Source organism: Phyllostomus discolor, chromosome 5 (assembly GCF_004126475.2).
Source record: "Phyllostomus discolor isolate MPI-MPIP mPhyDis1 chromosome 5, mPhyDis1.pri.v3, whole genome shotgun sequence".
In the NCBI taxonomy this organism is placed as follows: Eukaryota; Metazoa; Chordata; class Mammalia; order Chiroptera; family Phyllostomidae; genus Phyllostomus; species Phyllostomus discolor.
The window spans coordinates 1,737,973-1,750,499 of NC_040907.2; the positions used below are offsets into that span (position 1 = coordinate 1,737,973).

The 12,527-nt window shown below is 70.3% G+C and overlaps 1 protein-coding gene across 3 annotated transcripts in view; it reads left to right on the top strand.

Moving 5' to 3' along the window:
• The window catches only part of TP73 (tumor protein p73), a 36,567-nt gene extending 24,345 nt beyond the window's left edge, over nucleotides 1-12,222 (top strand). For 2 of the 3 annotated variants that reach the window (XM_028512943.2, XM_036025219.1), the window contains 10 exons: nucleotides 3,894-4,080; nucleotides 4,364-4,479; nucleotides 5,755-5,864; nucleotides 6,155-6,297; nucleotides 6,553-6,641; nucleotides 7,355-7,482; nucleotides 7,866-8,014; nucleotides 8,249-8,387; nucleotides 8,780-8,873; nucleotides 10,100-12,222. In XM_028512943.2, coding sequence (XP_028368744.1) covers nucleotides 3,894-4,080; nucleotides 4,364-4,479; nucleotides 5,755-5,864; nucleotides 6,155-6,297; nucleotides 6,553-6,641; nucleotides 7,355-7,482; nucleotides 7,866-8,014; nucleotides 8,249-8,387; nucleotides 8,780-8,873; nucleotides 10,100-10,444 — 1,500 coding nt within the window. In that variant the 3' untranslated portion in view covers nucleotides 10,445-12,222. The remainder of the gene's footprint in view (nucleotides 1-3,893; nucleotides 4,081-4,363; nucleotides 4,480-5,754; nucleotides 5,865-6,154; nucleotides 6,298-6,552; nucleotides 6,642-7,354; nucleotides 7,483-7,865; nucleotides 8,015-8,248; nucleotides 8,388-8,779; nucleotides 8,874-10,099) is intronic. The other variant, XM_028512941.2, reaches the window with a different exon arrangement.
• The last annotated feature ends 305 nt before the right edge of the window (nucleotides 12,223-12,527 follow it).

Here is a 12,527-nt window from a genome sequence, read left to right on the forward strand (position 1 = left end):
AGTGGGCAGCTTCTTGTCCGTTGCCTCTGGGGGCTCCCCCAGACGGGGACTGTGGTCACTCAGCCTGTGTCCGCTTCCTGTTCACCCTCCTCTGGGCTTCCGGTCAGGGGACCCCCACGCCCAGCCTGCACAGGGGTGTCAGCAGACACCCCCGTCCCCCCCCAGCCAGGCGCTCCTGGGGAGTCGCCGTGGCCTCTCAGATCCCGCACCGCAGCCTGTGCGTTGTCGGGCCAGGCACTGGCCCACAGGCGTCCACGGCCCGGGGCCGGCTTGGGGCGCGGCCTGCGGGTTTCTCCTGCATGTTCTGAGGCCAGACGGGGGGTCGTCACGGGAGCCCCGCCTCCTCTCTGGGCTGTGACCCCAACTCCTGTCAGAGCCGCCCGTGCCCCCAGCAGCCCCCCGCTGGGGGCGGACAGGAGGGTGGGCGGCCAGCCCGGGCCAGGCAGGGCGACAGTCCCCAGGAAGGGCTGGAGGGAGTCTCCTGTGGGTGTCGTCACCACCTGCCTGGGCAGGAGGAGAAGGGTCCTCACCCGGGGGGACTGGCAGGGAGCCGGTGGGCTGGGCGCCCTGTGTGTCTTGGGGTGGCTCTGCGAACTCATTGGGCCCGAGGGACCCACGGGGCAGCCGTGGGGCTGTCCGGGGACAGGTCCTCAAAGGGGCCCTGGCCCGCGGGAGGAGAGGAGCCTGGCTCCGAACACGTGTGCACGCACATGCACACGCACACACACACAAAGCAGATGGAACCTGGCTCTAAAAAAACCATTTAAAGTAGGCGCCCCCCGCCGCGGCCCCGTCTTCCAGAGTCTGTTGTAACAGATTCGCCCGAGCTGGTTAACGGTATTTGCGGTTTGCAAGATGCTACACGTCCCTGGAAAATGACAGACACCTTATTATCACCTCTCCTCTCTCCGCCTGCCCGGGCCTGCCTGCACCGGGCACCCCGCCGCTGAGCGGTGGGCGCGGGGAAATTAACAGCCACCGCCGCCGCCGTGCCTCCCGCCACCCTCTCGCCCACCGCCCCCGCTCAGCCCCACCAGACCCGGGGCTCCCAGCCAGGCCGGGCCCATCGTGAACTGGGGGGGGGCTCGGACGGAGGAGGGAAGTGGGCGGGGGCGGGCAGGGTGGGCATACCCCAGCGTGTGGCAGGACGGGCAAGTCTAGACGGCTCTGTGTCAACAGCCGAGGATAAATAAGATTTTATCGGCTCAGAATCTGTTGAAACACATCCATCTAGCGGTTCCGGGGAAGGAGAGGCGGATGGGGGGGGGGGGGAGGGAGTGTCTGCACGTGACCTTTTCTCCAGAGCCCGCAAGGACCCGGGCCGCTTCCTGCCGGGCTCCCTCAGCACCAACCCCTGGCCGGGCGCTCCGGGGCCCAGGCCTGCCTCTGTGGGGCGCTGCAGGCCCCTGCCCCTGCCCCTGCCCCTGCGCCGTGCTTGGCCTTCCCAGGCTCCCCGACTGCCCCACGGCCGCCTGTGTCCACACCCGGTGCCCTAGGTGTGAGAACAGCAGGCCCCTGGGCCCCTCCCTGCCCGGTGGGGGCTGGCAGCTGTGAGGGCCCAAGGGCCACTGCAGCCGGCGGCTGGGGCAGCACCGGGCTGGAGACCCACCCCGGGGAGCAGGGCCAGGCCCAAGGTTGGTGGGGGCCTCGTGCAGGAAGCAGGAGGAGGGGGTGCTGGGCCACCGAGTGCCCAGGTGCTACCTGCCCACCCCAGCAGGCAACTCTGAGCTTTCTCGCTCGCAGCCGCACGGCTCCCGGAGCGGCAGCCTCCCGCCGGGCCGGCAGCACCAGGGACAGCTCCCCGCAGCTCCTCCCCGCGTCCACGCCTCAGGACGCCCGGCTCCCCTCTGACCGCCGGCTGCACCGCCCATCCTGCATTTTCCGGGGGCCTCAGCTGGGGAGTCCGGACCCCTCGAGCACCGTCGGGCCCCCACCCCACCCGGCATCAGCAGGCAGCCGCCCTGAGTCCCATCCCCCCCCTCCTCTCTGCCCGACCACGGCTCCTCGGGAAGTAGGACCCGGGTTTCTGAGGGGCAGCAGTGGGCGGAGGGGCTCCGAGGTGGCGCGCCGCTGTTCAGACCCCGGGGGCTGCCGGGGAGCTGCAGGGAGGGCGCTGAGGGCACCTGCACTCAGCCGCACCCGGCCCCGGCCCAGCCCCGGAGGAGCTGGCTGGGGAGCCCAGGTGGCCTCCCGCCCCGGGCCGCCCTGCAGGAACCGGCCAGCCCGGGCCCCGGTCACTCCTGGCCCACCCACTTCAGCCCACCTGGGACCTGCCTTGGTGGGCGTAATGACCCCACCCAGGTCGTGCCCCCCTCCCCCAGGGTGACAGTACGAATGGGGGCCTGTGGGTGGTCGGCGAGAGGAGACTGGGCACCCATCGGCTCCTGCCCCACCTTCTTGGCCAGCGTCCTCTGCACGCCCATTTCCCCGCTGAGGTGACCTCTCTTACGGGACACCTCCCCAGGTGGGGGGGGGGCTGGGGCACCTGGGAGGGAAGAGTCCCACGGGCACCCAGTTCCCACCCGTGACGGGTGGAGAGGGGCACGTCCTCAGCAGGCTCCCAATTTGCCGAGGAGGGGAGACCCCGCCCACTTGTCCCTAACCCCCCTTGGACCCCGCCCAGAGAGGGCGACACTTCAGGCGTGGAGGGACAGTCACACCACCCGGCCCGAGGGCTGGGAGTGTCCTGGGGACCCTCTGCTCCGGGTGCCTGGGCGGCTCCCCCTCCCGGGTCTCCCCCCCTTGCTTTCCTGCGCTTGGAGGTGCTGAGGGTATGAGGCCCCGGGGGTCCACTCAGTGGCCAGAGAGGCCGCTCTGGCGGCCAGCGGGGGGCCTTATATTTTGGGGTCAGGGTGTCAGGCACCCCCTTGGCAAAGAAGGGCCGGGACCTGCTCCCTCCTGGTTCTGCCTGCGACCCCCTCTCTCTGGTCTCAGTTTCCCCAGTGGCCCCACAGTGAGGGGCGATAGGGCATTCTCTGGGGCCGTGGCCGGGGTCACTCTGGGCTGCTGGGGCTTTGGGGGGGCATGGGGACAGGAAGCACCCTGTGCATCTCGGACCTGAATGCCCCCCGCTGCCCCAGGGAGGGGAGCATGAGAGCCCCGACGGTCCCCAGAGCTAGCGGGCGGGAGGTGGGAGGCACTCCAGCCTCCTGCAGCCAGAGTGGCCGAGAGCCGTCCTGGGCCCTCTCGGGGTGCCCCGGACCCCCGGGAGCTGTGTGCTGGGGCGGGATGGCCGCCACCGGTTCTTTCCACAGGGTCCCCGCAGGTGGCGCCTGGGGACTCATGGTCAGTGACCCCCACACCCCAGTGGCCAAAACGGAGCCACTGCACATGGACCCTCGGCCTCTGCAGCCCGGGTCTCCCCGCAGTGGGCGTGCGTCCTGGGCGCCGATGCCGGAGAAGCTGACTCTGGGGGTTTTAAACCGGGGCTCCGTGCTGCGAACTGCCATGGGCGGGGGGGCGGGGTGGGCTGAGGTTCACAGCGGGAAGAGCCCAACTGGGGGGGGGGGGGGAATGGGGGGGGCCTGGATCCCAGCCCCCACCCTCCAACAGCACCTTCTCCTTCCCGGCCTTTCGGCCCTCGTCCCAAACACGGGCGTAAAGGAACCCAACCCTCCGTGGTGAGGCCCACACAGGAGGCGTCTCGGCCTGGCTGCCGTGGGCACCGGGGCCGGTGGCTGCCGCTGCGCACACACCAGCCAGCGGGCTGCCCCGTGGGTGCTCCGAGGGCGAGGCGCTCTGCGGGGAGACGCCTGGAGGGGCAGGCACGGTGGTGGGGGGGGGTTGCCGTGGGAGAACTGGGGGAAGGAGCTCCGGACCTCACGGAGGGACGGCCTGGTGAGCCCGGCACAGGCCGGCCGGCGGCCTCACGCCCGCTCCCCCCGCCCGCCCAGTACTCCCCGCTGCTGAAGAAGCTGTACTGCCAGATCGCCAAGACGTGCCCCATCCAGATCAAGGTGGCCACGCCGCCGCCCCCGGGCACGGCCGTGCGCGCCATGCCGGTGTACAAGAAGGCGGAGCACGTGACTGAGGTCGTGAAGCGCTGCCCCAACCACGAGCTCGGGCGGGACTTCAACGAAGGTGAGGCCGCCTGGCCCCGGGGGGGGGGGGGGGGGGGGCAGACGCAGGGCCCCGGGCGCCGCCCGCAGGGGCCGTGGGGGCGCTGGCCGCGGGCTCGGCCTCCCCGACACCCCATGTCTCCCCAGCTTGGCCTGGGGCCCCAAGTGCGGGCGCCAAGCAGAGCGGGGCAGCCTGGCCTCGAGGCTGGGCGGGGACTGGGGGGCAGGCCTGTGGTCCCCAGTCTGTGTGTGGCCCCAGCACCCGGGGGCCGGCACCTCTCTGAGGCGGCGCCCCCTCCTGGCAGGACAGCCTGCCCCGGCCAGCCACCTCATCCGCGTGGAGGGCAACAACCTGTCGCAGTACGTGGACGACCCCGTCACGGGCAGGCAGAGCGTCATGGTGCCCTACGAGCCCCCACAGGTAGGCCTGGCCGGGACTGGGGGGACCAGGGCCCTCAGGGGACCCCCTCGTCTTCCCGCCCCTGCCTGACCCTTGCCCTTGGGCCCTCTCCCAGCACTGGCTCCCCATCAGCAGCGGAAGGGGGCTGACGACCTCTGAACTCAGCCCCCACCTTTCCCCTCTTCCCATCCGTCTGTTCCCACTCTCGGGACTCGAGGGGGTGGGGCTGAGGCCCGGAGGACTGGAGTTCTGGGTGGGGTGTGGAGGAGAGGGCGACAGTCAGGGGTGGGGCCTGGAGGCGAGGGGTGACTGGTGCACGTGGTGGGGGGCACATGCCAGAGGTGGGCGCAGTGGAGAGACCCTGGGAGGTCCGCCCTTGGCCTGAGGGCGGGGCAGGCCTGGGGGTGCAGGTGGGGGCAGAGGCAGGGGAGGGGCCCAGGGTGAGGGCAGTGTGGGGGCCAGGACAGGGGGTGCTCAGTGAACCCTCCCCTCTCCTCCACCTGGTTCTGAAACCACCCCCTGGACTCCCAAAGCTGGGCCTGGCTCCCCAGGAGCCCTGGGCCAAAGACCAGCCCTTACCCACCGGAGGTGTGGGACCCCCTGCCCTGCCCTCCCTCCCCCTGCATCCAGGCCCACCCTCACCCGCCTGGACAGCCGGGAAAGCAGGGCTCTTCCGCCCCCTGCTGGCTGTTCTGTGGAAGGCAAGGGTTTCCTGAGCTAGTGAGGGGCTTTTCCATCCGGACTTGGGGAGACCATGACAACCACCTGTTTTGCGGTCTCACGTGGTCAGGCGCCCTCCACGCACCCCTGGGAAACGGGTGTGTGCGGGGCTGGGGTCGAGCAGGGCAGGGCCCCCTCCCACCCGGGAGAGACCACGCTGGGTAGACCCCCACCCGAGCCCACTCACTCGAGCCCTGGACTCCGCCTACCACCTGTGGCAGGGGAGCCACCCCGGCAACCAGACCACCTGTGCACCCCGCTTCCTGGGAGCAGAGGCTGGTCTGAGCTCACTGGACACCCAGGACCCGCGCTGCCCTGAGGCCCGGTGTCCTGTGTGTGTGGACAGATGCACGGGGGTCGACGGATGGACACACAGATGGATGGGAGACGGGTGGGTGGGTGGAGAGTGGGTGTGGCGATGACGAGGACCACCGAGCACGGCCCAGCCCCCCAAGCCCACCCAGAGGCAGCACCTGATGTAAGAGATGGGGGTTTGGAAGGTCAGGAGCCCCGCCCCCCTCTGGCGGGGCCGGGCCCACACGCTGACACCACTGCCCTCCCCCACCCCCCACGCAGGTGGGGACGGAGTTCACCACCATCCTCTACAACTTCATGTGCAACAGCAGCTGCGTGGGGGGCATGAACCGGCGGCCCATCCTCATCATCATCACCCTGGAGACCCGGGAGTGAGTCCACGGTTCTTGGGGTGGGGGGTCTAGGGCCAGGAGCGGTGCGGCCCTGGGGGTCGGGGCGGGGGAGAGGGGCCTGCCAGGCGAGCTGCTGGGAGGGTGGGGCCTCCTCGGGCTACAGGGGCTGCCAGAGCAGAGCTGGGCCTTGGGGGGGCCAGGGAGCTGGGGTCCCGGGCACTCTGGCCCGATCCCTTGCTGTATCACAGCCGGAGGTGGGCGGGGAGGTGGGGAGGGCGGGCAGGGCCCGGGGGCCGGAGGCTCAGGGTTGCGGCTGTGCTCCCGGACAGCGGGCAGGTGCTGGGCCGCCGGTCCTTTGAGGGCCGCATCTGCGCCTGTCCCGGCCGAGACCGCAAGGCGGACGAGGACCACTACCGCGAGCAGCAGGCCCTGAACGAGAGCGCGGCCAAGAGCGGGGCCCCCAGCAAGCGCGGTGAGAGCTGGGGCGCAGCGGGCGGGCGGGCGGCCCCGGAGGGTCGGTGCCGGCCACCTTGCAGGACGCGGGCGAAACGCTGGCGGGGCAGAGAGGCCACCTCGCCCGCGGCCGCCCCTGGGTGCGCTCCCTGCGGCACGGGGGCCGCCGGGTCCCTTGCTGGCGCACGTGGGGCGGCCGGCGCCCGGCGGCTGTATCTGCGTCGCCCCGCCCCCTCCCTGCGGCTCACGCGGCCTTTCCCGCCCGGCCTTGCAGCCTTCAAGCAGAGCCCCCCCGCCGTCCCCGCCCTGGGCACCGGCGTGAAGAAGAGGCGGCTCGGGGAGGAGGACACGTACTACATGCACGTGAGCGTCCCGGGTCCGCGGGGCCCCGGCGGGCACCACCAGCGGCGGGCGGGGGCTGCCCGTCCCACCCTGAGACCCGAGACCCCAGACCCCGGGCTCTGCGGGGCCAGGCCCCCGGAGGGAGAGCCAGGCCCCAGAGAGCCGGGCCCAATGGGGCCAGACGGCAGGGAGACTGGGGTGCGCGAGTCAGGGGCTCCGCACGCCGCCGCTCGAGTTCACATGGGGTGCGGGACGACGCAGGTCCTGCAGGGTGGGGGCGGGGCGGGCATCGGGAACCCCACTTCCGGAGTCCGGCAGGCCGCGCCCTGTCCCGGGATGTGCCCTCCGCAGCCCGCGGGCCAAACCGCTGCATGCGTGGCTGGGACTGGGCTTCCATTACGTGAGCTTTTATATTTGGGTCAGAATGAGCCCCTTGTTCTGAAACCCCCTATTTGTTGAGTTTCTTGTCTCCGAACTCCGAGTGTGCTGAGTGCTGGGGAGGGGGGAGAGGAAGGCGGGGGAGGGGGAGGCTCAGGAGCTGGAAGGGGTGGGCGCAGTCGGGCGGCCAGGGGACACCTGTCCCCCGCTCTGGGGAAGGAGGCAAGAAGGGGCCTGCGGGTGCCAGGTGACCCACGAGGCTGTGGGCCGAGGGTCCCCTGAGGCTGCCACCGGGGGCCTGGGGTTGAGGGGAGACCCAGGTGCCCCCAGGCAGAGGTCCCCCTCCCTCTGCTCAGGTGCGTGGCCGCGAGAACTTCGAGATCCTGATGAAGGTCAAGGAGAGCCTGGAGCTGATGGAGCTGGTGCCCCAGCAGCTGGTGGACTCCTACCGGCAGCAGCAGCAGCAGCAGCTCCTCCAGAGGCCGTGAGTGCCGCCCCTCCTCAGGGGACACGGGACACGGGGCCCCGAGTGGCGTCCCCTCCTTCTCCGGGAAGCCTTCCTTGACTGCAGTGGTCACAGCCATCGCTATGACTTTGTCTCCCACCAAGGGGTTCCCCTAAATGTCTCCCGAGGAGAGGACGAGGAGGGGAGGTCGGAGCGAGGGGGCCCACTGTGGCATGAGTCCCCGAGAGTAGGCTGGGGGGCCGCAGCCTGGGGGGTCATAGGCTGGGCAGAGAGGCTGGTGCTCTGACACCTCAGCTCGGGGTCAGGGTCCCCACCCACGGGGGCAGGGGCCCGCGTGGAGGTGGCCGGTGGGCAGGAAGCTGCCTGGGCCCCCACCAACACGGCTGTCGCTGTCCGAGCAGGGGCCACCTGCAGCCGCCGTCCTACGGGCCGGTCCTCTCGCCCATGAACAAGGTGCCCGGGGGCGCCAACAAGCTGCCCTCCGTCAACCAGCTGGTGGGCCAGCCGCCCCCACACAGCTCGGCGGCCGGGCCCAACCTGGGGCCCATGGGTGAGTCTCGATGGGGACCAGGGTGGGTGGGGGAGGCCCGGATGCTGGGCCCGGCTCCAGACACGGCTGCCCACTCGAGACCCGCATGAGGGGCTCTTGGGGGTGGGTGCCTCCCTCCCTCCGGCAGCCCTGGCCCCCCCACGGTGGGAAGTGCGGCCCAGGAGGGTCCCTCTGCCGCTCCTGCTCCCGAGGGGCTGTGCCTTGCCTCCGACAGTCCCGCCCGACTCTTGGCAGGCCCGGGGATACTGCCCAACCACGGCCACGCCCTGCCGGCCAACGGAGAGATGAACGGCAGCCACGGCTCCCAGCCCCTGGTCCCGGGGTCCCACTGCACCCCACCTCCCCCCTACCACGCCGACCACAGCCTGGTCAGGTATGTGGGCCGCGGCCAGGCCCTGCCCCTCACCCACTGACCTTGGCCCCTGTGTGGCTCCTGGTCCCCAGGCCGGAGGCTGGGGGCAGCCTCTGCCAGCTGCCCCGCCCGTCCCGAGCTTCCGTCACTCTGCTGCCCCCTGGGGGCGGACAGAGGCAGAGAAAGTGCCTGAAGCGGGGGGGGGGGGGGGGGGGGGGGGGGGGGGGGGGATGTGGCCGATGCTGGGAGGCGGGGGAGCACGAAAGCCAGGGGTCTCTTGGAGGCTGCGCCGTGGTGGCCTTGTGGGCAGGGGTGGCCAGGAGTCACCCTTCGGGATGCGGCGCCCACCCCGCCAGGCCGCACGGCCGCTCCTCAGACGTGGGTGCCGTCTCATTGGGCGAATTCTCCTGCAGTTTTTTAACAGGACTGGGGTGTCCGAACTGCATCGAGCACTTCACCTCCCAGGGGCTGCAGAGCGTCTACCACCTGCAGAACCTGACCATGGAGGTACCCCCCCCACCCCGCCCCCGCCCTGCCGGCGGGGCCCTGTCCCTGCGCAGGGGGCTCCCTCTCCTCCTCCTGGGGTGGCTCCCCGGTCCTTTCCTGTTCTCGAGGCTCGGGGAGGCGGCTGCGACCTTTGGGAAACCCTTCCTCCCAAGCCCACCCATGTCCCCGCCTCTGGCTTTTGTGCCAAAGTCCCCTCCTGAGAGTGGGCAAGTCTGGCTGCGCGGGCCTGGGCAAGCTGGACTGGCCACGTGACCTCTGGTGCCCAGCGGCCAGGCTGCCTTTGACGCGCGGGGTGGCGGACTCGTTCTAAGGCACAGAGAGTTTCGGAAGGCGGAGGCCGGAGGGCCTTGGAGCTGGTCCGGTGCAGTGCCGCTCACCAGGGGGAGAGGGAGGCTCCGAAAGGACGCCGGCTGCGGGCGTCCGGGCACGGGAACGGGGGCTGGGCCCGCTCTGGGGTGTCCTGGGCGGGCGGGCAGGTGCTGTCAGCCGGGGGTCTCCCAGGCTGCCAGCCCAGGAGACACAGCTGCGGCCTGGATCCCCAGCGGGGAGGTGGGGTGCAGTTCGGTGGCCCAGAGCCCTCTGCAGGGCCTGTCCCCAGCCCAGAGCCGCAGGCCAGACCCAAGGGTGTGCCACAGACCACCGGGCCGTGTGCTCAGAGGGTGTCCCTGACAGTGTCTGCGTGTCCACTAATGTCCCTGGAGACCCGCCGCTGGGCTGGCTCAGTGTTAACCCCCGCCTCGCCAGCATGACGCGTGTGCTCGGGGTGTGCTGGGGGCACAGGCTGGGGGTAGGACCCTGGTCATCAGTTCCGGTCTCAAAGGGCTGGGTGTGGAGGGGCTCCATGGGTCACTGTGGTGGTGTGTGGGGCCCCAGGCCCCACCTGGCCCAGCAGTGAGCCCTGTTGCACTAGCAGATGGGTCACCTCTTAGCTCTCCCGACGCTGTCGGGGCCACCAGGCGGGGCGTGTCCGGATCAGCTGCACAGGGTGGGCGCAGCCTCCCATCCTTGGAGCCCCTCCGAGCTGCTTTATCGCCCCTCCCTCCCGTCGAGTTCCAGGACCAAGACGGACGGTGGCCCGGCACCTCAGGGTGTCCCTGGCCTCCCTAGTGGTCCTGGGGGCTCCGCAGGAGCGGGTGGTCCCCCAGCCCGGTGCGCGGTGGGAGAGGAGGGGGCGGGGCCTCGGGCTCCACCTTTAACGGCGCCGCGGGGCGCCTGCGCTTCCGCAGGATCTCGGGGCCCTGAAGATCCCGGACCAGTACCGGATGACCATCTGGAGGGGCCTGCAGGACCTCAAGCAGGGCCACGACTGCGGCGCTCAGCAGCTGATCCGCTCCAGCAGCAACGCCGCCACCATCTCCATCGGCAGCTCCGGGGAGCTGCAGCGGCAGCGCGTGATGGAGGCCGTGCACTTCCGCGTGCGCCACACCATCACCATCCCCAACCGCGGCGTCCCGGGCGGCGCGGCGGGCGCGGGCCCCGACGAGTGGGCGGACTTTGGCTTTGACCTCCCGGACTGCAAGTCCCGCAGACAGTCCATCAAGGAGGAGTTCACGGAGGGGGAGGCCAACTGACCGCGGAGGGCGCAGGAGAGCGCGGGGAGCCGCGCCTGCGCCCCTGCGGGCTGGGAGGACGCAGGGGGGTGCGGGGAGCCCGCCTGCGCCCCTGCGGGTTGCAGCCAGAGAAGCCTGGTTTTACTTCTTCCTTTTTTTGTCAAAAACTGCCCCTGGGGCTGTGCCCCGGAAAGGTCAAGTCCAGCCTCCGCGGCCGGAGAGGCCGTGCTGGGAGTCCGGAGCTAGCGCGCAGAGCGTGCGCGGAGGGCCCTCCTCCTCCCTGCCTCCTCTTCCTCCCTCCGGACCCTGCTGCTCAGGCGAGAGCCTCGGGAATAACAGGACGGCCTCTGCTGAGGGACTGCCAAATAGTGTTCTTCGATGTCTTCTCATCTGGGTAGCGACGGGCAGCTTGGGGGACTGTGTCTGGAACACGTATTCCCGGGGCCGTGCTCCAGACAGGCTCCGCCCACGGCTGGGCCCTCGGCTGGACTGGAGGGCCAGCCCGTCCCTCACACACTTGATAACCAGTCCCACCCCCAGGGCGGCTGCCTGCCGCCTCCTGGAGAAGACTGGGAGGAGGGTGTTGCCAAATACTCGGCCCCTCCTGGGGGGCTTTTGGGCAGTGTCCAGCCACTAAGGCCCCTGCCGGCATCGCTGGCCAGTCACCAGTCACCGCTGCTCCGCGACCCTCTCAGTACACATGCACAGTGAGGTCCTTCAAAGGGCAGGAAGCTGTTGGTATTTGATAAAACGATACCCTTTTCTACATGGTGGGTCGGTTTTTAAAAACATTGTTAACATTCCCTTCAGGAGTCAACCTAGGGGTGTCCCAGGTCTGTGGAAACAAATGGTGACGAAAGCTGGAGGGCAAACCAGGTGGGGGTCCTGGTGTGGCCGGGTGGTATGAGACCCCCACTGAGAGGCTGCCATGGGAGGGCACTGGGTGGGCTGGGAAACTCTCCTGTTGAAACAGCACCCTTGTCCCCGCGGGGACCCTTGTAAGCTGGGGGAGGAGCCGCGGGAGAGCCCCTCCCCAGTGGAGGGAGCAGTGGGGGGGAAGGGCTGCCTCTGGGCCTCAGAGGCAGGCTCTGAGCTCTGCTTGGGGGCTGCCTCCTGCCCCCCATGGGGCTGCACTGAGGCAGGGGGTGGGGTCTGGCCGCTAGGAGGGACCCCAAGGCACCGGTAGGCTTGGCGGAGGCAGCTTCCCAGTGCCTGTCTGATGGGGCCCTTAGGAGCCCAGCTGCCCAGCAGTGACCAGAAGGCCACAGGGGACGTGGGTGGCAGGGATGAAGCAGGCGGGGTGGGGGGTCCTCCCCACTGTGGGTGCCGAGATACCGCCCCGCGGGCAGGCTGCCCGGCATTCCCAATCAGCTGTGCTGTCCTTTCGCCGGGGGCCCCATGCATTGACCCCTCAAGTCTGGGTGCTCCTCACTGCCACCCCAGAAGCAGGGAAGGCCCCCAGGCCAGGGGAAGGTGGACACAGGGTCCGGAGTGCCCCTGGGGTTTGTCGGTGGCAGGAGAGCCCCCGGCCCCGACCCCAGAAGGGGCCCTCCTGTGTGGAGCCGGCGAGGGCGTGCCCAGGAGTTCAGCTTCGGCCCTCTCCTTGTTGAGGGGGGAGTGGGGGTTCAAATGCCAATTTGTTACAGTTCCAGGCCCTTGGGAAGGCCGCTGGGGGGTGATACTGGGTGAAGGTTGACCTCCGGGGCTCAGAGCTGTCCTGACGGGAGTGACCCAGGCCGGAGCCACCCCGCCCCAAGCCCCCAGCAGGGTCGTCTGCAGAGCAGGACTCCAGCGCGGGAGGTTGCCCGTGCAAACATAGTTTAACAGCAGGGCTCCGCTGTGATGCCGGGAGCAGGTTCCCTCCGCGTGCGCTCCCCAGGGACACGTATCAGGGTGGCCAGAGCAGGACCCTCTGGGCCACAGAACCAGCTGGTCCCGGCTGGCACCGGGCTTTGCCAGTGAGTGGCGAGCGCTCCCCTTGGGTGGTGGTGGGGGAGGGGGGCTGCTGTGGGCCCAACGTGCACCACGGCCAGAGTTCCGCCCCAAGGCTGAAGGTCAGTCACGACCAAAGACTCAGGCCGCAGGCTGGGGGCGGGGGGTGCGC